The sequence below is a fragment of the Punica granatum genome, chromosome 3 (assembly GCF_007655135.1).
Source record: "Punica granatum isolate Tunisia-2019 chromosome 3, ASM765513v2, whole genome shotgun sequence".
Taxonomy (NCBI): Eukaryota; Viridiplantae; Streptophyta; class Magnoliopsida; order Myrtales; family Lythraceae; genus Punica; species Punica granatum.
This window is the reverse complement of record NC_045129.1, coordinates 15,259,061-15,284,797: the sequence shown is the minus strand read 5'-3', so window position 1 is coordinate 15,284,797 and position 25,737 is coordinate 15,259,061. Positions and strand designations below refer to the sequence as shown.

Sequence of the window (25,737 nt, the reverse complement as noted above, 5' to 3'; positions counted from 1 at the left end):
ACATGCAAAGACAAGGGAAGAGCACAAGAACCAGCAGTACCAGCTCAGGTAATATGCTTTTCTCTCATAACTTTAACATAGCTACCATAAATAATATGCTTACCTCTCTTAACCAACATCCCCAGCTCATGTAATATGCTATCCCTCTTAATCAGATCAAGAAGAGGGGAAGGCCACACAAGAATTCTTCAAGTCAGATGCCTTCAGGTCAGGTGCAATCAAATCAGGTGGTTCCAGGACAGATGGCCCAAGGACCATCAAAGCTACCTGTAAGTATTATTTTAGTAAGTTTTATTTCAATGGTACTGTTATTGTTTAACTAACATTGAACCATGTCAATTATAGGTTAGAAGAAAGCAACAAAGATCATCTTATGAGGCTTTAGTTCACAAGGAGAAAGCACAAGCAGCAAAGGGATATGGAGTTACAATTGGGACAGGAACAGGAATTACATTTGTTCATGTAAGGTCATATGAGTTCTATCACTTTAAATGGTGCTTATGGAATAAGAGAAACACATTTCACATTTTTCGTGTAGATGCCTGGTGAACAAGTAAGAATTTGCCATCAAGGGAGATTGGGAGGACAGTTTTCCCATAAGTAAAAGCAGCAGAATATGAGCCAGCAGCAGCAGCAGTAATTCTAGCACCAGCAGAAACAGTAAAATCTGTGGCAACAGCAATAGCATGTTTCGCAGCAACAACATGTCCTGCAATAGCAACAACAGCATGTCTCGCTTTTGAATGTTCCTTTTTTGTGGATATGTTCCTTTTTTGTGGGTTATTCTAAGTAGAATGGATAGGATAGTGCATCAATGATGATGGATGTTAACCTCCATTTCACCAGCCTAATTGAGAGTGTAATGGACGTGGACATCCATTATATTTGCCACATATTACATGAATATTGCAAGTTCTTCTTTAGATAACTGTGTGAAACTCAAACGTATGGGAATATAGGCATCTTACTGTTATCTTGTTATTCATTTCAACAGCAACTTATGCTTTAGATGTGTATTTTTGTGCTTTTGAATGATCATTGCTAGATGGGAATGGACAAAAGAAGAGAGAACAATTTGACTACATATAGGACATTGTCATTGAACAATCAAGGGGTTACACCAAATTCGAATCCGAAACAGACAACTAACAAACCAACTGGTCTAGTTTTTCCTCCACCAAATAACAAACCATAGAATGAAATACATAGAAAGCATAACACCATGCAGACACTGCACTTCATCTTATCAGGTAGCCCCAAGTCCTGCAAAATCCCCTAATTCAGGTAGCTCAAACTTCAGTTTGCAAAGTCCCCCAATTCAGATAGCCCCAAGTCCTGCAAAATCCCCCAATTCAGGTAGCCCAAACTTCAGTTTGCAAAGTCCCCTAATTCAGGTAGCCCCAAGTCCTGCAAAATCCCCAATTCAGGTAACCCAAACTTCAGTTTGCAAAGTCCCCCAATTCAGGTAGAGCTGTCTCAGTAGCTCCCACAATTTTCCTGTCAACTTGCCATCTTGACCGCAAAAGAGCTGTTTCGTTGCAGAAGAAAAAAGAGCAAACAGGAAAAACCAGCTCACCTCAAGTGTTTTACCATCAGGGGCAATGTCCCTGTCGTGGAAACACCACCAATCTACGCCGAGTTTGTTAATGAACTCAAAGTTCACCCTCACTGGCATTAACCACAAGAATTATGATTAGAAACTACTACTACAAATCATCTTTTAATAATTAGCACAATGTCATGGATCATCACGCTGTGAGACAAATCTCTCTCGTCTTGCATCAACGTGATTGATAATATCTCAGAAGTTTTGACCAATGTCTAGAACAATTTAACACAACATAAAAAATAGCATCCTTACTTATCCTTACCTCTCTGCTATGTGCAGCAAATCACTTCTCCGCCAAGCGATTTCTTGCAAAATCGACACATGCCATCAACTCGCATCTCTGATATCTACCGTGGACCTCAAATTCGTGTGTTTTGTGCCCTAATTCCATCAAAATATCACATGCCCAACCTGAATTTCCTTTCTTCGTAATGATCTTCGAAGACAATTTGTTTTCTCCCCTATTTCCTTTTACCTGCGATTTTAAACCCTAAATGGAGAGGAGGTGAAATCTCCATTTTGCCAAACCCCATCAGACAAATAGAAGAAGAGGGTGAGGGGCAACACGTAATTTCATCAATAGGGTAATGGAAGGAATCCACGTCAGCCGACGTTAGCCACATCACGACCGTTAAACTGCCACATCGGACAATTCTGTTTAAATTGATAGGTCTAGCCGCTTTGTGCTAAACGTGATAGGAAATTAAAAGTTCGGGAATTTCTGTGATAAAAAAAATAGTTTGTGCTAAAATTGATAGAAAGTGCAAAGTTTGTATTTTTTTGGTAATTTTATAAAATAATAATATGTACAATTTAACAAAATAAATGGGTTTGCTTCAACTTAATTAAATACGTGTTCAGTTATAAATTAATTATGAAAGAAAATGAATGGAAAAAGGAAGAAAAGATAAGAGATGATTGTCTAAATTACTTTATCATTATGCAAAAGACCACTTAATGAGACGGTAAGAAATTTTAGCTTAATAAAATAAAATAAGAGTGAACCATTGACCCTCACAAAATTTTTTGCATCTTTATCATTCCCCCTTTTCTTTTATATAATTTTTCTTAACTAATTAACTACTTAATTTTTAAGTATTGAATTTATCAAATGCCACATATGTTTTACTTAGCTACGAAGAAAGTACATAAAGAGTCTTTCTAAAGGCACGAACTTTGATCATTCTATCATTTTTAGCATGGAATTTTTATACTTTATTTTTATCAAGCGGAGGATATTTGCATCTTTTAATAATTACACCTAATCTAATCCCGATTTTCGACCACCTAACAAAATAATTAAGGCTGAATCTTTATTCAAATTCCCCTCCCCCATTTTCGATCCAGTCAACCAAACGCCCAATATCCATTATAAATTTAAGTATGGGACGAAATATGCATATGCTTTATCAGAAGAATGTTACCGCAGCGTGCAGTAAACCAATCAAATTATTATACAACCATTTACACGGAACGATATGAGTGAAAAGATTGTGATCTGTTGCGAGTAACTTCACTTTGAGGATCCTCAAAATTTCCTTTGCCTTCGAAAGTAATAAGCCGAGAACATCCAGGGAAAGCTGTAGTATCTGAGCTATACCTCATATCTACAACCTGCTTCTCTCGAGCCAGATGATTCTTAAACTTCTCACGGTTTCCGAATAGCAGAAGCATCAGTCGAGCAAGGCCCAATCCGATGAAAATCATCCTTCTAGCCCAGGCCTGAACATGTAGATGCGGCTTTAATGTTGGAACGTGGATTCCTAAGGTTCAATGAACACTCAAAGGCTAGTCATAGAATTGCTTACCGATGAAACTGCAATGTTCAGCTTCTCAGCTAGTTTGACAGGCTATTCAGCTGCTCCATTGAAATAAAGCACCAGCTTTAACTGAAAAATGAGTTTTTCCCAGATTAAGAAATAAGAGAGTAACATCATAGAGATCCTTAACATTAAGATACACTAAGCTGTTTTAACTTTAGCTGCAGGTTCTGAACCAGAATATCAGTAAGAGATCTTTCAAACTTCTTATTTTAATGTTTCAATAAAGAGGAGTTACATGCATGTGAACAAAGAAGAAGCAGTGGATATAGTTTCTGTTATGAAGAACAGTGGCATATCACTTACTTGGGAGCACTCGAATTCATGTCATTAGCTCCCAGATACGGCTCGTATAGAAGACGGTACTTTGCAGGAATAAAATCCTTAAATCTGTCCAACAAGCGAAATGGAAGATACTTATACCTAATAATTTGGTTAATAAAAGAAGACTGAACACAGGCAAGGAAAAGTAATGATTTGAGTAGGGGTAAAACGATTCAAATGCTATGCGATCATTATCATCCAAGCAGGCTAATAACTAGCATTAATCCTTCAAACTTGAATATTCCATGTATTGAGCAGCTCTATGTACTGCCAATAATTAAATCAAAATAATCCATCCACCTTCTGAAAGGATGATGAAATCAACTAAAACCTTCACCCTCAACACATTACTTTGGTATATCTTGATATGTTTGACCAAATGATATAGTATATGATAAGCGTTTGGAACTTGACTAATATTGCAGAATTAAGATACAACTTATACCTTATTGAAAGGGGAAGCCTTTCTGGTCCCGAAAATAATCTTGCAATAGATTGCAGAACAAAGCCAATTTTCATTGCATTTGACTTCAGTGCTTTCATAAACCCAACAAACTCCTTATATTCCGTAGCATTGAGCTTCTCCCTCACCTGGAAACAATGGCATTCAGGTTCAAGTCAGTGAAAATTTGACTTTGCTTTTAAACAGACTTGAGAGCCATTGGAATGCTATAAGACATGTAAATGATATTAAAAGTCATAAGTGCTGTCCAGTTCCTACAATTTAATTGCTATACCTGAATAAGAAAAGCAGATCCCCGAGCTTCCTCATCATCCAAAGGGTCCTGACTTTGCTGAACAACTTTATCTTTCCGGTCAAAAATATTCAGATTGCTTCCTTGTACATGCCCATCCTTTTTAGACATATGAGCTGACCCCACTTGAGCGTTCCTTCGGCTCCAACTGTCATCCTTGTCTTTGCCTAATTTGGCAGAGACATGTCTTTCTGACTGTAGACCGCTCCCTGAAGTTAGCATCTCACTATTCTCTAGACTTGATGGTAATTTGCGCTTCAATGCGCAAGGTGTTAAGGTTTCCATGCTTGGTTTCTTGTCCAACAAGGTATCATCAGTCAAATCAATTGTTTTGCTATAACGTTGCAGAATTTTACTTCCTGAAATTTGAGGACTTTTCCCACGATGGAGTAAGTCCTCTGAGGAAACCCATTTTGATTCCTGAATTTTCTTATTGGCAGCAAGAGAGGAGCGGTTTGCTGGAAGAACTTCCTCGAAGTGGTTCCTACTTATCCAACTTTTAGTTTCAAGAAAAGAAGAGGTTGACTCCATAGCATTTATCTGATCCTCTAGTTTTAAAGTAGCCTGCAGTGTAAACAATCAATCATGAAAATTACACACAAATGACCTTAAGTATAAAACCAATCATATCTATAGAAAAGAAGCAAGTTCTTACATGGGGAGACAGGCGGTTTTCCTGAGATTCCAGAGCTCTCATCTCTCCACACTTCCCTGAATAAACAACACATGGATTTAACTAAGGCAACATCATGAGAATGTATACAAAAATGAAGTGAATCAATTGCTGCTTTCCTTATATGAACAATGAAAGTGTTCCATATATCACAGAGTATGTGAGTAGTCGGACCAAATAGGCATTCCCAAGTGAGGTATGGGATATGTTTATAGTTAATAAAGATGAAATAAAAAAGCAAGGTAAGAAAAGGGAGAAACCACCAAAGAAAAAATTCAGCTGGAAGGGAAGTTACCGCTCTCTGAGTTTTGCACTGTACTCTTGTTACAAGGACGGGTCCGTGCATCTCGGAAGAATCGGGTTAAAGTAAAAATAACATCACCAAATCTGGAGTAACACTGCAAGAACAGTAGTGAGTGAAAACCAAAAGATTACAACTCCAGCAGGTAACCAAAAGAGGTAACAAAACCAACCTTGATGTGAGGCTGTATCCAAAGTGATATTTGGGACTGACGCTGTGACTGTGCAAATCTACCAATGAGCCACAGGATGTGAGCAGAGTTAATGACTTGAAAAATCTTCTAGACTAAGGACCTCAGAGAATGTCACAATGAAAAGTAAATAATGCAGAAACCTCAGAACTAGCTTAAATTTTGTCATTAATTTATACACTGTTCAAATATATGATAACTGTATCCATGAGATGTACGGTATTAAAATTAATAAGATGACATTCAATGCAATCCTTCAAACTCTGACAGAAAAGTAGGAAGGGCCTTTTCATCTTTCTTATCAGAAGAAGGATATTGTTATCAGTTCATAGAAGGTAGACTTCAAAAACAGAAAAAATAATTCTAGTGTTTTAAGATGAAAATGCATTTCCCAAAAGCATAAAGTTAAAAGCATGTGAGAGAAATGCCTCAGGCAAGCACTCAAGCAATTGAGAGAGAAATTTGGGTGCTTCTTAATAGGACAAACAAAAGCATCACCTTTCATCACAGAAAATTATCGCTCCATAGTCATCACGGTGACGAATAACACGTCCCACAGCCTGATTCACGGCTCGAGATGCTTGTTGGCTATACCATTCTTCTCCAGTAAGACCCTGCAATGTCCTCTACTAACTCAGATTGCCGAGTGCCAGGAATTCTAAAGGAACATCATATATCCAGCAAGAAAAACACAATTTACCTTGTTCCCATCATTTTGTGACCATGCATGTTCATCTAAGTAGTCGCGCTTCAGTCGAACCTGCGGGTTATGTCAAATATTTCGATCATAACAAAGAACCCAAGGCAACTTATATTAGTAGAGATGAATGGGTTGAATAACGATGGGTCAGAACATGAGAAAGGTCAGATTAAGCAATTAGCAATATCTCCACTTAGGCAATCTTTCTCAGCAAAAAGACAATGTAATGGCAGCAAATAACTTATCAACTCAATCATCAAACATATTTCCTGGGGTAACTACCTCGTAGATGAGCAACATGTTTATAGTTAACAGATTACTTGTATAAAAGGAAAGCGTATTGAGTATTTTATTGAGATTAACCTTGGGATCAGTCCGTGTAGCAAATGGCAAACCCGTAATCACAACCGCTCTCCCGGCATGATCAGCAAAATCTAATCCTTCACTTACCTGGAAAGCAAATGACATGCATGTAAGCTAAAGTTTAAATACTAATTCGAGTTTTGTGAGCCATTTTGCAAGGATGGCTCATCACTTTGGCCTCTTTCACATTGAATGGTAAATGAAAATGCATTTTGTTTGACCTTGGATTAACATTCTGGTATCTTAAAAAAGTACAAGAGTTGGAAAGTGCAAGAAGCAAAGCGACAGGGGAACAGTGACTGAGCTTGAGGTCCACCAACGGACTGATCTATTTAGATGCAAGGGACGCAATAATTATGCCCCATTGATGCCATGCAGATAAATCTCATTCGTGTACTGCAGGGAGGTCACCTTAAGAGCACTGCCAGGTAACTCTAAAGGCAACAAGAATCAGGAAAAAGCTTCACCAGGACACAACGACGGTGATTTTCATCAAATCACAGAACTAAGAATGTGCAACGTCTCGAAACCTACACATTCTGTTCAGTCATCAAAAAATTTGCAGAACTACAAATGAAAGATCTCTAAACATAGATAACTGTCATTGTAATAAAGTAAGAGTGTACCTTGCCACGACAAACGGCGAAAAATACTGCACCTGAACTTGAGGGGTCTTTGAGCTTAGACATATAGTCCTGCAAGAAACCAGCATAACATGATTCCTAGATTAATTGTCGATATACATAAGAATACGAGGACCATAATAGCCGTAGTAAATGATGTCACCTCAATTGACACAGAAAATACTGATGATTGTCGAGGTTCAACCACAGGAAATTTATGTCTACAGATCCTTTCCCATATGGATCTTGAGTCTGTTGAATTTGGGTGTGCCTGAAACAAAAGATAAACAAACCAACAAACAAACAAGTCAAAAGCGCGAATATATCAAAAGATATACAAACAAACAATTCTGCGTAAGAGAGATGCCTCACCATATCTTTCCAACAAGCGATGCATTGCTCCAAAGCATAATATGATGGGAAAAAAACAAGCAGTCCATCTGGCACAATCCGTGCAAAATTCACTGAAATATAAGAAGTCAAGGAACACGGTTAATCCTGTAACAACAATTAAGAGAGATAGGGCGCATTTTTACCAGGTCTTCTTTCCATTCTAGATCAACGAATAGGATATGAGATGTGAGCAATTTGCCAATAGAATACATACCAATAGCATTGCCAAGATCCTGTTTATATTCCAAAGAATCGCGATTTCTATAAGAGGAATTGAAGGAGCATCCTGATGGTCCAACAGGTACAACTCCAGCCCACAGCTGATCTGAAGATATGACATGAGGATTTTCCAGCCGAATAGGAAACTTTCTATGACAGCAACAAAAGAATTCTCTTCTTAGTGATGCCAACGGTAATAATGACAAAATAGAAAGGTGTCCTCAAAAAGACTTACAGATTGAGTTCCTGTGCAAATGAATCTAAAGGGGATAGGGTGCCTGAAGTTAATATGATCGAACCAACACCCATCTTCGAGAACTCTTCCATGGCAATTCCAGGTTTAAAACACCACCAGCTAAGTGACCTAGATGCCTTACCTGCAGATGCAAAGCATTACAATGAGATCATTGCTAACAATGAAGGAAATTATATCAGAATTCTGCACCTCCTGTAATTTGTTAGTGGTTGATGTAGGAAAACTCTAAGTGACCCCATTCGAAAAATGAAAACGAGGAAGGGCAATCATAAATCACTAAATACAACAGCTTCTCCAGTCAAAACCATCATTATGGATACTTATTGCTTTCACCTTGTGTAGAATCTTCCAATTTATCAGTGAGAAAATGATGAACCAATGACAAATGATAGAGAAAATAAGGCCTAAATATAAAGGCATATTTTTAACTCAGACAATCAGCAGAATATTCCTTGATTTACCTTTTAAACTATCAGAAAAATGCGCCTCAACTTCTCGCACATGAACCTGCAAAGTGAAAAAAACAATCTCATATTTCAAACAACTAGATTCGATAGGAAAGGGGTGGGTTGTTTGAAAAATAAGTATGAACAATAAATAGCTTTCCTGCCTCAATAGGAAAGGGACTATCAAGAGCTTCCTATAATCAGAAGATCATGATGCTACTGATGGTAAACTAACAAGGAAGAGCTTACTCGGTAATATTTTGCATGAGCATTGTTCTTTTCTTTGAAAATCAGCTTAAGAATTTCACCCATAGTTTCAAGCCTGCATATGTTGCCCTTTGATTGCAGCTGATTAGATTCCTCAAGCAGCACAGCAGCGTCCTCAATCGTAGCGATGAGCATAGAAGCAGTCTCATGAGTGATATTCAGGTCAGAGAATAGTTCATAGATGTAAGGTCCAGGCTTGGTAAATCCCGATTCCTTGGATTCAATAGGTACATCCATAATCCGTTTCTCTAGTTTCAAGAGTAAGGCTGCACGACGATTGTTTTAAGACAGAATTAGGCAAGCTTGAACTCAAATATGATGAAAATAAAAGCTGCAACTGACATTTAAATATGTTTATGTTCTAAATCAGAAAAAAGAACAGATAATATCTCCAAGGGAGCAGCGTATCCTTTTCCTCTAGCCATCATTGAACAACCATGTAATTTTTCAAGCTATTTATCCCATAAAATATCTAATTCCAGCTTCTTATCTCAGGCAGCAAAACAAAACAAAGCTATTGCCAAATACAGGGAGAAATTTGAATGCTCATCTATGATTTCACATGGCAGAACAATACAAGGTGATTCAAACAAAACATACTTTCCCCTTTGGGTATCTACTTAAACCCAAAATCCCACCATCACTTTTTGTACTTATTATTTATTGTTTATTTGGAGGAGACATAAATTTTTATGCTTTCACACGTCATTTCTATGTATTACTACCATCCAAAGAGATGTAATGCATCTACATATTCTGAAAGGATTTTCTTCAACTAGTCAACCATATTATTTCCTAGGTTTGTAATTTGCATCTAAACAATCATGATGACTCGGCCCTAAATATGCAATAATTCAAAAATTGCCTATTGTTGCTGAATATTTCCTGTCAAATTCACCTCGGAGTATGGCAAAATTGTCTGGATTACGTGATTTATCATTTGATTGTTCTCTTCTTGATACAGAATGATCAATACAATTTTTGGCTTCAGATATGCAAGCCGTCAGAAGATGAGAGGGCAGATCAAATGAGGCTGCATCAGCACATAAACTCTCCTGCATTTCAATTCCATAAGAAAGTAAATGAGCTAAGGATTTAGACAAGTGAAATGACATATCATCAAAATGACAACTTGTTATCACTTTGTTGACTCTTAAACATGCAAGTTTTTCTAGTCAAATTCAGGCATTTTACTCACCAAGTTGTGTGCCTCATCAAAAATGAGTACAGTGTTCGTCCAGTCAACTGCCAGAGATTTTCGATATGCATTATCAATGAGATAGTTGTAGGGGGCAAAGATAATATCAACAGACTTGTGGAGTTCCCGCGATAAATAATAGGGACACCTACAAATGATCAAGAGTTTAGAAAGAGAAATCATATGTAATCCATATTGCGAGAAAATTGCACTTCAGTCAAAACCAGAAAAAAAAGGTTTAGTACAGGACATACGTCCAGAAAAAAAAGGTTTAGTATAGGACATACGGTCCAGATTTCCTTCCAATGTTGACCAAATCCTCAATGTCAATTGGGTCATCTCCAAGATAAGGATTGCTCTTCATGTATTCTGCCAAGCAAAATAGAGATGAATGAATATAAGATTAGAATGCATGACTAAAAACAAATTAGATGGTCATTAAAAAGCAGCAACTTGGCAACTACTTCAACAGTTCAGTTCAATGTAATGATGATAATTGAATGACATACACCAATATCCTGAAAAGACGAAATAGATAAAGAAATATATAAATTCTCTAGAAATTACAACAGAAATGCCAAAGACCTCTCAATCAGAAAATCAGGCTATCCATCCAATTCTTTCCCTTCTTCCGTAGAGAGTACTTGCATGCTTAATTATTGGGGCATGTCCCTGGATAATTCCAGAGATAATTATATTTGGAACATAATCCCATAAGACAAACGTATGCTCTCATTGCCGTGACATTGAACAGTGGAAGAAGAATAATTTGAGAAATTGCAAATCATTACAATGGAACTGCAAAGTTGTGCATGCTGGCACGCTGTTATTTCTTCTTTATTGGCTACCCAAGTATCGATAAACTGGAGCTTAGCCTTAAACAAGAACCTTCACTAATTACTAAAATAAAAAAGCACCGTGCCTACCTAATAGGGCATGCTGGTAAGTACAAATGTGCCTATAAAAACATATAAGAAAAAGATCACTGAACTTACCAGCAACATGAAAGTAATGTTTGCAGCGACGCTTCGCACCCTTTCTGCACAAGTAATGGCATGCACTGTTTTGTGCTCTTCCACGAAGTGAACTGACCTCCTCATGGATACATAACTGTTCCCGAGACCCTAACACCACCATTTTGGGCCTATAAATGAACAAATCTAATCTCAAAACAAAACATTCAAAACCTCAAAGTGATGCAATCTTAGAATCCAGTTCCTCAGTATGGCACCAATCTTGCAACAGAAAATACCGCAACAGAAAGCATATATTCCAAGACAAACAAAAACCTATACAACAAACAATTTTATACAGCTACAACTATAATGGTGAAGAAACAAAAGCAACCACCTTTCAAGAATAAATTAAAGCTGCGCGGACAACTAGAGTTGTGATGGCTAATATTATCTCCAAAACAGAGGCAGGAAATGTTATGTCTCTAGTTTTAGCAACTTTCGGGCCAAAGAAAACAGACCAAAATTATGCATAAGCTTTTTCTAAAATGGGAATGCCTCAGATTAAAAGGAAAGTACTCTCACCTGTAGTTGCTTCTCCTCAGCTCTTGAATCACTTGGCGCAGCTGACTATGAGTACGTGAAGTATAAACAATGGTTGGTAGCTTGTTTGAATCGGATTGTGACTGTGAAAATGCTTGATCCTGGCTCTCGCCTTTCATGCTGCCAGTTGAGAAACTGCCCAGGCTCTTCCTCCAACCCAACGTGGCACAGAGAAGGCACAGTGTTTTCCCCGTCCCAGTAGGACTTTCAAGAAGAGCATTGCACCGCTGTCAACCAGAGGAAAAAAATTAGGAACCCGACTTTTCTAATCCAATTCAGCCAGCTGCTAATAGTAGCTCAATGCAACCTATGGCTTCCAAAACCACTCAAGTGTCCTAATTTCCCGACACTCCCTCATGATATTGCAATACCGGATTGAAAAAAGCAGCATTCTCATTAAGACGCTTAATCTTTTAATCGGTTCAATGGCACAACGCGGCATAAGAGCAAGCATTGGAACTAGTTTTAATCCTCAAGCCTGTCCCTTAACTCATTTGTCGGGCTTCCGCCCAAGTATGAATGCTGCACCAACCTTCCATGTACTAGTTTGAGTTCTCAGCAGAGTTGTTTGTCGATGGCGTACCGCTATAAGGATAATCATGCATCGACCGGTAATTGTGAAACTATAAGGAAACTGAACAAGCAGCAGAACAAACGCAGCGGCAGCAGCACGATTCGGCTTCTGAAGAGGGAAGAAGGAATGTAGTGAAGGTGAAGCTTACTTCCTGTAGAGACTGAATGACTTTCTCCATGTAAACGAGCTGACAGTCGTAGGCCTCGAAAGGGAAATCGACATCGACGCCCCTAATCTTGTAGGTCGGCATGGCGATGAGCTGCACCGGATTGAATCTCCCGCGGATGGAGGAATATTTCGCTCAGGAGGAGAAACCCTAGGAAATGGGAGGGCTGGCCGACGAAGGAGACGGTCAGCGCGCGGTTATCTTCTCTCGTCGATTTGGGGAATTTTCCCGCCAAAACAACTGTAGCTTGGGATTGGGCGCGTGGGGTGGGGGGTCGTGGACATGTTGAGCCCGAAATGAGATTTGGGATTTTCCTTGTGATGTCTAGACTACGAACAAGTAATCAACACGAGTCGGATCAGCTGATAAGCTGACAATAAGTAATAAGCTAAGTTCAGGGTTCGATTCTCTTAGAATCGACATATGGAGTTTAATGGCGGACCCAGGCCGTACAATAAACTGTCCGACCGACTAGTCGGTTGCTACGGCAGCAGACACCATCGATAGCAAAAAAAAAAATAAAGTCTACTTACAAGTACACGTAAACAATTCCGATTAAAATTAACGAAAAAACTAGCGCTCTTGCCCACATGTTGCAGGAGCAACGTGTATATATGCTTATAGTTAAACTTTTTTTTAATATAAAATAAAAATGTTGAGGACAGTTCAAATACCTTAGGTTGCGTTTGGTTTTATAGTAAGATTTTAAAATCAGATTTTGATTTTGATTTTGAGTGAAATAAATGGGACCCACCCTTTAACTTTGTATGAGTTATGTTGTTTTGTTGTGGAAAAAAGTGATATAAATGGGATCCGCTCTTTGACTTTGTATGAATTATTTTGTTTTGTAGTGGATAGAGTTAAGTTAGAATTGTGATTCTAAAATTATATTCACAATCCAAACAAGCCCTTAATTATCTATGAAATGCATCTACGGCATGTAAAATCCATCAATGTTATATATATATATATATATATATTAAAGCGGAGTTATATGGGTTGGTTAATGGTTCAAAATCCCCGGATTACTCAATGGAAATTTCTCTCTTTTTTTTGCATTTTTATAAATAGAACTGCTATTATTAAGTTTTCTAAATTTTATATATTACTAATGATTACAAATTTTCATATTGTTAATTTTAAATCAATATGAAGTTTCGTTTGCACATCTGTATTCACCGCCCTGATTGTTCTCATGTAATTTTACACAGTTGTATCTACCTTGCTGATACTTGAAATTCTGATTATAACGTTGATAGTTAGAGTTTTGATTACAAGCATGTTCCCTGTAATGTTTTCATCACGAGTCCTTAAGATTTTCCTTAAATACTATTCCTTATTTGAATATAAATATTTAATAAAATCCATCTTCTCAATAATGAATATTTAATATTTTTTTTTTAATGAAAAAGCCGGTAACTCAAGGGACGCATTACGAAGACTGAAGGCTTACGAAATTGACCCATGAGCTGAGGATTTTCAAACGGGACTCGTACGTTCTGCTTTTCGGCTTATATATATATATATATAATAGATTAACTATGTGCTAACATTGTTATCAAATTGATAATTTCTTGCATTTCTAGGTAAAGGAAAAATTTTCTTATAAAAATTGATAAAATGTGAAAAGTTTAATTTTTTTTTTAGTAATTAATACTTATTTTATTGAACTTACAATCATGTCCTAGATTTGATGGCTCTTATAAAATTAAGGGTAAATTACAAAAAAAAAAATCCAAATTTTGTAAGATGTCTCAATTTTGTCCTAAATTTTATTTTGTAACAGAAAAAACCATAAGTTTTCTAAAATGTCTCAAAAATGACATCCGTTATAACTTCCGTCAATTTTTGCCCACGTGTGACCTACGTGGACTGTTAAAGGGACTCACCATCAGCAGCAAAATTTGACGGAAGTTATAACGGAGGTTATTTTTGAGACATTTTAGAAAACTTATGGTTTTTTTGTTACAAAACAAAATTTATGACAAAACTGAGACTTTTTACAAAATTTGGGTTTTTTTTTGTAATTTGCCCTAAAATTAAACATGTGTATTATGGGCATTTTAGGAAAAGAAAGTGAGACGAAAGCCCTTTTATATGGCATTACAATTATACTAAATAGATAAATTCACAATCTTATGAGGCAACTGTTTTATAATATATTATATTTAAAATTAAAATTTAAGATATTGTTTATAAAATTATTATCAACTAGAGTGCAGCGCAGTAGTGCACGCTTTCGCTGGTAACTAAAAGATTTGGGATTAGATATTCGTAGTGGGATTACCATGTCCCTTAATTAGCTATTAGAATTAGAATTCATATTTTATTGTACTAGGCTCATGGGTCTACTTTATTAATTTTGTATTTATTGTATGACGATTTAAGATACATTTTAAATAATATAAAAAATTAATGTATCATTGCATCTAAAATAACACAAAAAAAATAATTTCTTTTATGATTTTATATTTCTTTCCTGTTGATATTCTAGTCATCATATCGTAAAGTAAGAAAGTTAAATTGGGATTAATACATGCTATATACAAAAAATTATGCTATTTAATTACCAAATAACAATAAGTTAAGAAAGGAAATGATTTGGGAGAGTGATTTATGATTTTTTTCTATAATATATATATATGTCATAAAGATGCAATTGAGGGTAATTTGGTACAATAGATAATAAATGAAGTGTATTAGCCAAGTAGAGGGTGGAATTCGCTCCAACCTATAATATAATTATATAAATCAATAGAGAAATTAAGAGCCTCGAATCAAATAAGGAGTATCATTTTGGAAGTTAAGCTGAAAATGCACTATTTCCCTCTTCATGAGAAATGTTGAGCAAATTATCATATCTTCCTATTGGAGAAGTTATTGCATGATCCTACTTCGTCACGTGACGTGAGTAAGCACCAATCGAAATGCATGAAATTAGGAACTTAGTGCTAATCGTTCGGATAATTGTCATAATTATTCTTTATTAAAGAATTCTTATTAGTTCTTTCTCACCACGTCATTTAAAGTAGGATCATCTAAAATTTTCTCATTCATATTGGTGGATGGGGGAGCTCTTTCTATTCTTTTTCCCTTGTGGAGATTCTTTGTAGTGTAGGAGAGGGTCGTTCACGATCCTGAAAGGACGACAGCATTTTTTTCAGTAAAACAAGTAATCACACCACATATCGTTAACTGAACAAAGTATTTTACGAATATTATTCAAAATGATTACTTAAATTGCTAATAACATTTCAACGTGCGTAAGTGTCTAATTTGTGAAACTTCATTAGATATTCTTCCTTTGAATATAATGCGATAGTTAAACTATATTTATCTAAAACAGTGTATAAAAGTATCTAGCTAATAGGCTAAGAGAAGGAATCGTTAGAATGACCCACCTTAGAATAGTCCTTTTTAGTGATTATTATAGAGATCATCATTTCTTTTTAGTGAAGCATCCCATGGAACTATATATATCGTGCATCCATCCTACTTTGTGTTTCTCAAATACTACATCTACGTATATATTTTCGGTTACAAGGGTTAATAAGGGATAAGAGAAAGAGAAATCCCAATAATGAGAAACAAACTCAAAATCTATTGATTTTAAATTAAAGAACATGTGAATAAACTGCAACTCTTTTTACATTGTAGATACGGTTTTAAGAGATAGGCATTTGACCTAACGGTGGCTCCCAACTTGAGGGAAGCAAGATTGCTAAGACTTATAGTTTGGGAGTTTGCTATTGAACTAATAGTGCTGAAATAAAATTGCTGAAAAATAATTTCTTATGCTAAAAAACAATTTAGGTATCCAGTATATTATTTTTAAGTACAAAAATCTCATTGTGATTTGAGTTTGGAACAAATTGGACTATGTGATTTTTCAATGAATAAATAACACCATAAAGTTTACTTCGTGAGACGAAAGGGACCTCGCTGTTAGTTTTTCTCTTTGCTTTTGGTCCTGAACTTTTATTTTTTCCATTATTACCCTTAACCTTCCAACCTTTTTGCAATTTGGTCCTAAAATTCAAAAAAAACAAAAGAAGGAAGGAATTGAGCTGCCAGTCGGTGACCCCACCCCACCACCAAGGTCGCCTAAACCCACAGAGGATGTCAACGACCATAGATTATCACTAAAAAGAAATGATGATTTCTATAATAATCTCACTTGGAAGCTCATGGGATTTTCTTTCCGTAGGTGAATAGAAAACAATATCACTAAAAAGAAATGATGATTTCTATAATAATTTTATACTTATATACTTTTATATTTGTGTGAATCAACACATCAAACTTTGATTTGTGTTTACTATGTCTTTATTTTTTCGGTGCAACGCGAAGTTAAACTGGCATATTGCTGAGCTTAAGGTCTATTATATTGCGATCATGATATTATAATTGAAAATATTGAAAATTCAAATTAAGATTAAGAGATTTGAAAGAAATTTCAGTTTTCATATCATATAAAATATTAATTAATACAATCTTTGAAAAAATTTGGAGCATTTACTATTAGTCAAGTGTTCATAATTTTACTCCTAAGTAGTTTTATCATGAATTTCAGTTATATTATATATTAGTTACTACTTGAGAAACACGAAGTAGGATGGAGGCACGATATATATAGTTCCATGGGCTATTAGAACAACCTATTTCACCAGATTTTCGTTCAGAATTTTGATGGAATTATTTGCTAAATTTTGATGGAATCATTTACCGGTTGAATTTTTTTTGGAAAGAAGCATTACTGATTTATTTTTCGAAACATAATAGTGTTAGATAATATAATTAGGTTGTATATTTAACCAAACTAAGGAACGAGACCCGCGCATGTCGTGAAGTCAGATTATTACATCAAGAAATTTGCGATAAAATTATGCAAAAATTTTATTCGTGCATTTTTTATCAAAATATTTATGTATTTCCTCATTTTTATTTGAAAATATAATTGTCATTAAATTGAATATTTCAATTTATATAATCAGAAAATTTGGAAGAATACTATTTTTATGTTTACAACAAAAATAAACAACACGCAACTTTAAAAGGAATTGAAATGTTGCATTGCATTTTAAAATAGTGTTGAATTCTCCAATTTTATTTAGTTGCGTTAATTATATTGCTCTATATTGACTATTTGATTGCATTTTCTTGCCCTGATCGTTTCATACTCGCATGTGTAATATTTCATTTTGTAATGATAATGGTCTATTCTAATGTGATACAGATATTAATATATATATATATATAATGATTGAAAGATTATTATTCTATTGATATTTGATTTACTTATAATGTAACATGTATTGATTACATAAATACATGAAAGTACCCTCTCTTGTGTCTCCAACATTTAATAAATTGTCAAGGAATTTATCTTTTCATTAGTTGGCCCAATTGGTATGCAAAACAGGCCAAAAGTCGAATTATTTCGAGAATGGGGAATAGGATTTTATTAGAAAAGAACAAAGATAATGCATATTCACGAGAAAGAGCAAGACAAAGTCAGCTTCATTGAAAACATGTACGATTCAATTCAAAAAATACAGTTGCCTTAAAAATCTAACCGGCCAATGTACACCTCCATTAGCAACCAGTAAATGTTGAAAAATTGCTGTAGGAAATAAGTATCATCCCTTAGTTTCTTTTTTGACGTGCATAAACTTTCATCTAGGATTTAGTAAACCAATTCAATAATGGCCAAAACATCTAGTCTGACTTTTTTTTTCTATCAAAAATTGTTAAAATGTAGTCAAATCATAAAAAGTGGCAAAGCAAAATTACGAATTTGATCCGTTTAAAGATGAAATTCATAGGAAGAACAAGAGGCAAGTCCCACATGAGATCTTTTCTTTCTTTAGAAATTCAATAGACAAATACCGCCAATCACAAATTAGGTATACCTACTGGGAGGAAATGTTCGTGCGGATTGGCTAGTTAATTTGGCTCTTCAATGGTTGATTGGACTACATGTTTTCCAACATCCTCTGTCTTCTTTAGAAACGTTGTTGTTCGGAGATATTGTTGAAGTTTCCGTACCCCATCTTTGTTCTTCTTAGTTTCTTTTTTGGCCTTTTACATATGGTCTTGGCCCCCTTATAAAAAAAGAAAAAAAAATTAGGCGCATGTGCACGTATCAATGTTATATTAAGTGAGATAAATCGATAACTCCAAGTTCAAAAGATAAAATTGCCATTGACAAGTATTGAACAATATTAGCCACCTACAATCTCCTGACATGTTTGTCCAATGATTGTATCACCTTGAAGAGAAGAAGATAGACGAATTGCTAGAATCGCAAAGCTTATTATATTTGCTTCGAGAATCTTATTAAGCTAAATCATTGCGTTGTTCAACTAGTTATGATTGCAAAAACTCACATCCCAATATCAAGTTTGTGTCTCTAAACCTATATAGCACAAAGTCAATAGCACGTCAGCATTAGGGAACGACGATAATAAAGCAAGCTATGGATATAATGCAGTATTTAAATAGTAAAGCGTGGACATGGTCTTCATTGAGAAGATTCCATACGTGATGTTTGAGTTTTCTCTCGTATTTGAATTTGAATTGAAAAATTACCACATATCTCCTCCACAACTTGGTGAAAAAAACGAAACTCAAATCTAGTTGTCGAAAAAAAGTGATATCAAGCATTTCACAAGAGAGACGAAAAATGCTGTTAAGGTTGCTAGAATCGCAAAGTTTATTTCATACTTACACGAACTTGATTACACATTTTGAAATATGAAATTTTATGTCAACCTTATTTCAAATATTGAATTTTTATTTTTTATGTTGCAATATGTTGATCTATTATACTAAGAAATGATTTAAGATATATGAATTATTTGAAATCATCTCGTTAATCTTTTGCAATCTTTTATTTGTATTCCAATGAATTGGATACATTTTAATGGCTTGTTTGGATTTTAAATAAGATTTTAAAATCTTACTTTTACTTAATTCTGCCAACAACAAAATAAAATAATTCATACAAAGTTAAATAGTGAGTCCCATTTATACCTCTTCTTTTTTTCACAACAAAACAAAATATCTCATACAAAGTCAAAGGGTGGGTATCATTTATACCACTCTTTTTCAAAATCAAAATATAATTTTAAAATATTACTTACAAACCAAACGCAGCATAAATCATGTCGTTAATCTCTTACATGATTTATTTCAATAGTATTATTTTGTTAATGAGAAAGCATTTATTGTGAAAGAAGTCAATAGATTTACCTTCATAGCATTATTATACTATTTAAAAAATTACAATTCTGACCATATTTATTATGCGGTTTACAATTTTATGTATATTTATTTATCTGCACATGTAGATAGGTGGTTGTCTGATGATATTCCCCCTTGAGGAGAAATGAAATGTAATATGGGCCAGAACGTAGCAGGTTTAGGCCCAACCCAACATGCCGTCGTCTGTAAAGACTGGGCCATCAGGCCCACGAAGCCCAACCCTCAAGATCCAATCCTTTGTCATCAAAGTCGGGTCTTCTTTTTCTACGTTTAACGCCGTAGGCACCCAGCCAGCCCGCCTGCCTGCCTTTTTGGAAAGAGAAGAAACAATAAAGAACAAAGAAGACGAAGATCTTTCTAGAAGCAATTAGGGTTCTCTCCAGATCTCTCGAGGACCATTCAGAACTTCTCTCTCTCAACTCAACCCACCCTTCCTCTCTCTGTTTCTCTCTCCTGAGGCTCTCCGTCGCCAAGAGCCCCATTTAAAAACCATGGACTCTCAGCTCTAACAACCTCTCGATTATTCCACACAGGCACCCTCCCTCTCTCGCTCTATCTCTCGTCTCCGTCTCTCTCTGCAGCGCTCGCTGCTCCGTGGGACTCCGCTGAAGCTCGGCGCCGCTCCCGATCTGTCCTGTTAAAGGTGAGATCGGTGGACCTTTTAGATCTAGCCGCTTGCTTGCATGTCTTCGTTTTTGATCGGCCCGAGGAAGTTCCTGGATTCTGTCCTGTTTTGATTGTTTGAATGGTTGATTCTGGGGTGATGCCGTGGTCCGTACGTACCGGTGTATCTTGGGTTGATTCTATTAACGGCTGTTTGTACTTCCGGGTTTAGGCTTCTGTTTTTCCTGCGAAAAAGTTGCCGGCTTTCGAATCCCACTAGCTTTGCTGCATTGGCATGGACTTCAGCTTCGTTGTTTCGTATTTTGTCGCTTTTGCTGCTTTGCCTACAGCTTGGACGTGTGAAGACTGCAAATTTCGTCAAATGAGTGTTATTGTGGTGGCAGATGTACTCAGTTCAGTGGTATAGGATGGTGGCTGAGTGCCATGGTTGTTTGGATGTCGGAGTTTTGGTGTTAAATTCTCGCTGTAGCTCGTAACTCCTTTTTGTTATTGCTGCCTTTAGAACTTATCGTTTGAATGATGGTTTCCCTATCGTTCCTTGCCTGTGCTGTCAGCAGTTGCCTGTCATTATGTGTATGATATTGATGCCGCTTGCTCTGATGTTTGCCTTTCTTGATGCTGCTGCTGTACAGGTGGTTGTGATTGGCAAAGATGAGCGTTGTCGGCTTTGATTTTGGAAACGAGAGTTGCATTGTTGCTGTCGCGAGGCAGAGGGGAATAGACGTTGTGCTTAACGATGAATCCAAGCGTGAAACTCCTGCAATTGTCTGCTTCGGCGAGAAGCAACGGTTCATTGGCACTGCTGGAGCTGCCTCTACAATGATGAACCCCAAAAATGCCATTTCTCAGATTAAGCGGTTGATCGGCCGTAAGTTCTCGGATCCTGAACTTCAGAGTGATCTTAAGTCATTGCCTTTCGCTGTTACAGAAGGGCCAGATGGATTCCCATTGATCCATGCTAGGTATTTGGGTGAATTGAGGACATTTACACCGATCCAAGTTCTGGGCATGCTGTTCTCTGATCTCAAAGGCATAGCTGAGAAAAATCTCAATGCAGCAGTAGTAGATTGTTGCATTGGGATTCCTGTATATTTCACAGATATCCAGAGAAGAGCTGTCCTCGATGCTGCCATGATCGCCGGGTTGCATCCTCTCCGTCTGCTTCATGAAACTACGGCAACTGCCCTGGCTTATGGTATATACAAGACGGACTTGCCTGAGAATGACCAGCTTAATGTTGCATTTGTTGACCTTGGTCACTCGAGTATGCAAGTTTGCATTGCTGGCTTCAAAAAGGGGCAATTGAAAATATTGGGGCATTCCTATGACCGGAATCTTGGTGGTAGAGATTTTGATGAGGTTCTTTTCCGGCATTTTGCCGCAAAATTTAAGGAGGAATACAAGATCGATGTATACCAGAATGCTAGAGCATGCCTGAGGCTCCGAGCAGCATGTGAGAAACTGAAAAAGGTTCTCAGTGCCAATCCTGAGGCGCCCCTTAATATAGAATGCTTGATGGAAGAAAAGGATGTTAGGGGCTTTATCAAAAGGGAGGAGTTTGAACAAATTAGTGCTCCAATCTTGGAACGTGTCAAAGTACCATTGGCAAAGGCCCTTGCAGATGCGGGACTTGCAGTTGAGAATGTTCATATGGTTGAGGTTGTTGGTGGAGCTTCTCGCATTCCAGCTGTCGTGAAGATTATGACAGAGTTTTTCGGAAAGGAACTCAGGAGGACAATGAATGCTACTGAATGCGTGGCTAAAGGGTGTGCTCTCCAGTGTGCCATTCTAAGTCCCACTTTCAAAGTTAGAGAGTTTCAGGTAAATTTTGATGACTGCACTGCATGGTTGCTATCTTTCTGCATCTTTTACTGTCCCTATGCCCCCTGAGCAATTGGCATTGCTGTGCTTATGATTTTGTGCTGTGTGGTCGCATCATTTTGTGAATTGGGTTGTTTTATTTTGGATTTTGTTCTATCCATGTCTTTTGTGAAGAGAGCTTGTATTTTGTTGTTCTATATCTAGCCTCGCCTTTCTTCTTTTTGTTAATTCTCACTGTTGTTGAATCTATTCGATTATGAAGTTATTCTGGGTCATTTTAGGGTGGGTAATGCCATGAAACATTTTCTGGACTTGAGAGTTTGAGATCGACTTTACTTCTGCAGGTTCACGAGAGTTTTCCATTTTCTATATCCTTGTCGTGGAAAGGTGCCTCTTCAGAAGTTCAGAATGGAGCAGCAGAAAACCAACAAAGTACTGTTGTATTCCCCAAGGGAAATTCAATACCCAGTGTGAAAGCTTTGACATTTTTTCGATCAGGAACATTCACTGTTGATGTCCAGTATACAGATGACAGTGAGTTCCAGGGTGCAGCAAAGATCAGTACGGCAATGGTAAATACAGCTGCCCGCTGATATATTGTACCTCACTCAAGGATGGGACTACCTTCTCTAGTATTTTAGCTCATAATATGTTGCATCTCCCTGCAGATTGGTCCTTTCCAGTGTACCAAAGGTGAACGTGCTAAGGTGAAGGTGAAAGCCCGGTTGAATTTGCATGGGATTGTGTCTATTGAATCTGCAACTGTAAGTAAAAGACAGCCCCGGCAATAACATCGTTGCTTTCAGTATAGGCATTTAGCTAATAATAATTTGGTTGATGCTGTAGCTGTTGGAAGAAGAGGAGGTTGAGGTACCAGTTACAAGTGACCCTGCAAAAGAAGTCAACAAGATGGACACTGATGAACAGCCAGGTTCCGTGCCCCCTACTTCAGGTGAAGCTGATGTTAACATGCAAGATGCTAAAGGAACAGCTGAGGGTGATGCCACTGGTGTTGAGAATGGCGTTCCTGAATCTACTGACAAGCCTGTGCAGATGGAGACAGATAACAAGGTTAGTGCTGCAAAATATTCCCAGGTTTACTTGAAAAATTTCTGGATTGACTAGTTTTCTTGGCAACTAAATGAAATTAGAACAATGTCAGTGGATTAAACTATCTGGAGGATCTTGGAGGTGAAGTGATGTGTTAGTCATTCATTTTGTTTTGCCCTTAACTGCAAACCTCTGTTGTCTTTTCTAAGATTCGTTGATGAAATTTAATAATGAGGTTATGGTTTTGTTATTATTCTGTAGACTGAGGCTCTGAAGAAGAAAGTGAAGAAAACAAATATTCCTGTGGTGGAGACCGTTAATGGTGGGTTGTCTCAAGCAGACTTGCAGAAAGCAGTGGAGAAGGAGTTTGAAATGGCTTTGCAGGATCGCATCATGGAAGAAACCAAAGACAAGAAGAATGCTGTAGAAGCCTATGTGTATGATATGAGGAACAAGGTGGGGAGGCCGGTCCAACTCCAATAATTGTCTTTTTAGTAACTTTTAATTAATGTGTGACCTAACCCTTTCTTGTGTTCTCTCAGTTGTCTGACAAGTATCAGGAATTTGTGACCGAGTCGGAGAAGGATCAGTTCATCAGTACGTTACAGGAAGTGGAAGACTGGCTGTATGAAGATGGCGAAGACGAAACAAAGGGTGTCTACATTGCGAAGTTGGAGGAGCTTAAGAAGGTAATGAATCTCCCCGTCTGTTTCCTATTTCCAATATGTGTTCTCTGTCTCAAATACAAATTAATTGTGGGAACCACAGGAAGGTGATCCAATTGAAGAGCGATACAAGGAACATATGGAGAGGGGAACGGTGATCAGCCAGCTCGCTTACTGTATTAACAGCTACAGAGAAGCGGCCATGACAAATGACCCGAAATTTGATCACATTGATGTGTCGGAGAAACAGAAGGTTTTATTGTCCTTCCTTCTTCTGGTTCCCTCCTCCCTTGCCTCCTCTATCTGCCCCATTGAACTGAACAAAATGAGTGGTTTCTTTGCTCTAGGTATTGAATGAGTGTGTTGAGACAGAGGCCTGGTTGAGGGAGAAGCAGCAACAGCAGGATTCTCTTCCTAAACATGTCACTCCAGTTCTCTTGTCTGCCGATATAAGAAAGAAGGCAGAGGCTCTTGACAGGTGCATATAGTACATTCATAACTTTCGTGATGGTGATATGGTTCGTAACCTGTTTCCCAGGGAAGGAAATTAACAACCTATGAGTTTAAGTTGGATGGGAACTTTGAAGCCTTAGGTTAATTGTTCCTCAAGTAACACAAATAATTCTAGAAACTAGGCCCGAATTCTTGACATTCAGTTCTTTGTGCTTCCATCTCTTTGCTGGATATCCTATGACAGGGGTTTCTTTGTCATTATTATTATTATGGACACACTAATAATTGATTAGGTTGGTTTAAGCTCACTTGTCCGATGTGATAATAAAGATTATTATTAGATTAGTATGGGGTTGTCCTTGCCTTTTACCCAATTGAAAGTTGAATGTGCTTCCAACAGGGTATGTAGACCTATAATGACGAAACCGAAGCCTGCTAAGCCAGCATCCCCCGAGGTTCCTCCGAGCCCGCCACCTCAGACTAGCGAGCAGCAGCCTCAAGGTGGGAGTGAAGATAAAGAGGCTGCCCCTGGGGATAGTGAAGTTCCCCCACCACCTGCAGAACCAATGGAAACTGACAAGTCCGATGCACCTCCTGCAGCTTCATAGGTCCGTGAAGATCCGCGGGAGTGTGGGGTCGTACAATTTGGTTCTTGTGTGGTAGGAAGGATCTATTATGTGCTTTTTTGTTAGACGTGTTTATCGATTTTTAATCTTAAATTGTTCTCCAGAGTCCGGGGTTCTTTTTTTTTTTCAAATGGGGCTTTCGAGGGGAAGGATACTCTAATGATATGGGAAGCGTCTAGGTTGCTGTTCCCAATATACTATTGGTTATCTTCTCACGATAAGTGTCAAGAGGGATAAAAATTTTTTACCTGTGGAAGAAGTTTTATCCGAGTCTATAATTTTAATTATGCCGTTGTGATGCTTGGAGTGGACTGCCCCTTAACTGCCCTTTGGTACCAGTTTCATTGTGTGGATGCGCAGTCACTATGGTTATTGCGGTAGCTATTAGGACTGCTCGAGGCAATTAAGACTCCAGCTAGCCTCACAGCTAGCCTCACAAGGAGATGATCCTGTGTTTTATTGTGGGATGAGCAGAAAAGATACCGGGTATTGTCTGTAAAACCTTGGCGATAACGCTTAGGTGCGCCGAAGTTGGCGCTACATACAAATAATTCATTAGACAATAAAAAAAATTTGATTTTGGGTTGTAGTCGGAGAGCCTGAAGTTGTGGCCAGAAAAGATCGGGTGGCTTGCTCAGCAGTGAAGGAAGACCCACTCTATCTCCCGTTATGGAGGTGGCGTATCAGAGTGTCGTATAGGCCCGTTGTCAGCACCTAATTTCGATCCATCGGCTCTGGGGGGTAAAATTGTCATTTTCAAATTTATTACCTTTATAAAAAAAATTAAATTAAATTAAAT

At 37.3% G+C, this 25,737-nt stretch overlaps 2 protein-coding genes and 1 long non-coding RNA gene across 4 annotated transcripts; 1 reads left to right on the top strand and 2 right to left on the bottom strand.

Moving 5' to 3' along the window:
- Positions 1 to 1,080: 1,080 nt before the first annotated feature.
- On the bottom strand, positions 1,081 to 1,705 carry LOC116201577. The gene is made up of 2 exons (XR_004155900.1): positions 1,577 to 1,705; positions 1,081 to 1,407 (listed from the first exon to the last, which is right to left on the bottom strand). It is a non-coding gene; the product is annotated as an uncharacterized LOC116201577 (long non-coding RNA).
- A 1,251-nt stretch (positions 1,706 to 2,956) lies between these two features.
- Positions 2,957 to 12,773, bottom strand: LOC116201918 (regulator of telomere elongation helicase 1 homolog). 2 transcript variants are annotated; one of them, XM_031533377.1, is made up of 24 exons: positions 12,416 to 12,773; positions 11,676 to 11,920; positions 11,133 to 11,281; positions 10,425 to 10,506; positions 10,138 to 10,285; positions 9,838 to 9,994; positions 8,922 to 9,205; positions 8,688 to 8,733; positions 8,206 to 8,347; positions 7,966 to 8,120; positions 7,731 to 7,822; positions 7,522 to 7,629; positions 7,362 to 7,430; positions 6,736 to 6,822; positions 6,373 to 6,432; positions 6,171 to 6,286; positions 5,655 to 5,712; positions 5,477 to 5,579; positions 5,164 to 5,219; positions 4,491 to 5,072; positions 4,199 to 4,344; positions 3,736 to 3,819; positions 3,418 to 3,498; positions 2,957 to 3,331 (listed from the first exon to the last, which is right to left on the bottom strand). In XM_031533377.1, exons 1-23 carry the CDS (start codon positions 12,515 to 12,517, stop codon positions 3,495 to 3,497), a joined length of 3,075 nt encoding a protein of 1,024 aa, XP_031389237.1. In that variant the 5' UTR covers positions 12,518 to 12,773; the 3' UTR covers positions 2,957 to 3,331; positions 3,418 to 3,494. The 2 variants fall into 2 exon arrangements, with proteins under 2 accessions (XP_031389237.1, XP_031389238.1); XM_031533378.1 differs by having other exon boundaries at positions 5,477 to 5,568; positions 5,655 to 5,702.
- Positions 12,774 to 20,060: 7,287 nt separating this feature from the next.
- Positions 20,061 to 25,240, top strand: LOC116201171 (heat shock 70 kDa protein 15-like). The gene is made up of 10 exons (XM_031532302.1): positions 20,061 to 20,342; positions 20,956 to 22,144; positions 22,489 to 22,716; positions 22,813 to 22,908; positions 22,991 to 23,215; positions 23,456 to 23,650; positions 23,737 to 23,883; positions 23,963 to 24,112; positions 24,207 to 24,337; positions 24,713 to 25,240. Exons 2-10 carry the CDS (start codon positions 20,975 to 20,977, stop codon positions 24,918 to 24,920), a joined length of 2,550 nt encoding a protein of 849 aa, XP_031388162.1. The 5' UTR covers positions 20,061 to 20,342; positions 20,956 to 20,974; the 3' UTR covers positions 24,921 to 25,240.
- The last annotated feature ends 497 nt before the right edge of the window (positions 25,241 to 25,737 follow it).